The sequence below is a fragment of the Propithecus coquereli genome, unplaced genomic scaffold (assembly GCF_000956105.1).
Source record: "Propithecus coquereli isolate 6110/MARCELLA unplaced genomic scaffold, Pcoq_1.0 Scaffold54, whole genome shotgun sequence".
Lineage (NCBI taxonomy): Eukaryota > Metazoa > Chordata > Mammalia > Primates > Indriidae > Propithecus > Propithecus coquereli.
In genome coordinates, this window is record NW_012151285.1 from 3,776,020 (window position 1) to 3,779,012 (window position 2,993).

The 2,993-nt window shown below is 37.7% G+C and overlaps 1 protein-coding gene across 1 annotated transcript; it reads left to right on the top strand.

The window, feature by feature from the left end:
• Positions 1-396: 396 nt before the first annotated feature.
• Positions 397-726, top strand: LOC105820781 (keratin-associated protein 6-2-like). Its single transcript, XM_012657337.1, has one exon. The coding sequence runs from the start codon at positions 397-399 to the stop codon at positions 724-726; it is 330 nt and encodes a 109-aa protein (XP_012512791.1).
• Positions 727-2,993: the final 2,267 nt, after the last annotated feature.

Consider the following 2,993-nt stretch of genomic DNA (forward strand, 5'->3'; position numbering starts at 1 on the left):
GAGAAAAAAGGGCAAAATTTTCTTAGATTTCCCCAAAACCTTGTTATATAAGATATATACTTCGTAATAGGAGGTTTTAAAAATGGGTATCAGTCTTACTCCCAGGCACATGATTTCATGGAGACAATTCTTTTCTTTGGCGAAGCACATTAAAACGATGCTCTTTAAATAAAACCGGAGTCTTCAAAATAATTGGCTCATGTTAAGCACACAATTATTGATTGTCAACAGTGACTGGCACATGATAGTTGTTTAAATATCTGTTGGCTAAGTCATGGAATAAATGGCATATTCTGGCAATTACTGATGGTATATAAAGGTCCCAGGGAAGGAGAAGGCATCTACACTTCAGAAACATCCTCTTGCAAACTGCCTGAATTCTCTCCTCTTGACAACATGTGTTGCAACTACTACGGCAACTCCTGTGGCTATGGCTGTGGCTATGGCTCTGGCTATGGCTGTGGATATGGCTCCCTTTATGGCTGTGGTTATGGAACTGGATATGGCTGTGGCTACGGCTGTGGATATGGCTCTGGCTATGGCTGTGGATACGGCTCCCTTTATGGCTGTGGTTATGGAACTGGATATGGCTGTGGCTACGGCTGTGGATACGGCTCTGGCTATGGCTGTGGATATGGCTCTGGCTATGGCTGTGGCTACGGCTCCTCTTCTGGCTACTGTGGCTACCGGCCATTTTGCTTTAGAAGATGTTATTCTTGCTGCTAAAACATCACTCTCAGAGGACCATTTGCTTCTGAAATGATACTTCTAAAGATAATACTGATTTGAGGATCCATATCCCAAGATTTCTGTATCCAACAAGTTACATGCTTGACAGAGTCTTGGAGCTCCAGCTATCCATATCTTAGAATGGAATCTTTGTGGCCCTAGGATCCATGGTATCATCTCACTATCTTTCCAAATGTTAGTCTTGACTCCCTTAATCTCTGATTCTCTGTTATGACTGTGTTAATGACCATAACATCTACAATTAGGGAAGTTACTTATTTTCAATAAAAGTGGTTCTTTGTTTCTAACAAATATTTGTGTACTTGCTTGTGAATTACTCCGTTTTTGAGGTGTTTTGGCCTCTCCAGAAAATTGGGCTAGCTACTTCCTTGCTCTAATACAAGTATTTCTTTCTATGCTTGCATCATAAATAATGTCTTCTTTAATCCCTCTCATATCCCACATGCTCACACCTTCACACATTCAAGCACAAATCACAGAATATTTCAGAACTGTGCTTTGGAGATGGCACTGAGTCTAGAATGGAGCTGGAGGGGAAAAGAGAGGAGGAGTAACACCTGTTCAGGAGGTTATGACAAAAGTCCCAGGGAGAGAAGATATAGCCTGAGTGCTTAAAGAGGTAATGGAATGGAAGAGATCATTTCAAGGGTTATTAAAAAATTAGAGTCACACTCAGATGTTAGACATGAAGAAGAAAAAACTAAGGAAAGGATAAATTAGATGAAAAAATATATTATCACATCATCTGCATTTGAAGGCAGTGCAAATGTATTTGTTTGCCTATATGGAGGTTGAGGAAAGTGATTTAATGTTTTTGAATTAAGCACCATGCTAGAAACTGAAGACACAGTAGAAAAATTATAGACAAGTTTCCTGCTCTCAGAGTGTTTACATTCTAATAGATGAAGATTAAAAAATGAGTAAAAACTGATTATAAATTCAGAAATAATTACTACAGAGGGACTGAAACAACTGAATGGGGAGGAGAAGAAGGATTGAGGTATTAGAGAGGTAGCTCAGGGAGGTATTTTAAGTGTTGACATTTCAGCTGATAATAAAAGTTGTCAGTATCAAAGAAAGACTAGGAAGGACTGTGCCAAGTGCAAAATGGGAGGAGAAGTTCATTAAGTTTTGGGTATGATTATTTTGGTGCCACATTTTTCAGTTGGAAATGAGCAAGGTCCCGTATTTTAATGGAGTTCTCTTTGGATTGGGGTGGATATGAAAATGGGATAAAAAGTCTAGTCTAGCTGCCTGGCTGATTTTCTAAAGCAGAGTATCTGCTGCTTTTTGGGTTCTGATGTTAGTCTCTTTTCCTCATCGGAGTATCCAGAATTCTGTTGTTTAAATCCTACAACAGAAAAATCCTTTCAGATTCAGTAGCATTTGTTTTTCAACCAGCAATAATACCTGTGTCACTGTCTCATCCCCAGTACAGAGATCATTACACAAGTGTGACTCTCTGAGGTTCCTGAAGCTAGGAGACCCACAAAATGGCCAACTCCAAGGAAGATACTCTACAGTTAAAGTCAGCCCTGGAGTGAGGCTATGTCCAGGATAGAATTTGTCCATCTGACAGAGAATCAGGGTTTCTTTCATGAACAGGATGGTTTTCACATCTGCAACATTTGTAAGTCAGATCTGAGGACTGACTGTATTCTGTGTGACTCTGAAGTTAGTATTACAAACAGTGGAGGGGAATTCTAATAATTACAGCTCTTTGAAATATTACTTTTTGTTTCATTATTTTTTTGTCATTAAATGCATTGTGAAACAAGGAAGGATATCATTTATTAAGCACGTATAAAATAACTTATATATCCCAGAAAGGTTCTTCACAAACTAACACTTAACATATCTTTGAAATCTGAAATGTTGTGACTCTCTTAGTCAAAGAAAATTTTGAGACTTTTAGGTTGGGTGAAATGAAAAAATGGTGATAATGTTAACAGAGACAGGGGTGATACAATTAGAGAAGGTTTATGTATGTATATATGTGTGTGTGTGTGTGTGTGTGTGTGTATGTGCATGTGTAGTATGAGTCTAATGGAGGGTAGATAAAATGAATATTTGCCTTAATATATTAATCATATTATGGAGGAAAGGGAAGATCTTTAGGCAGTACTTTCTGTAGTCAGGAAATGATTTAAATTTCAAAGGTCCTTTATAAAGAAACATAAAATCCATTTCTTTGATGAGTTATTTCATACTGTAGAAGTTATAAATTATAAAATCAGTTATTT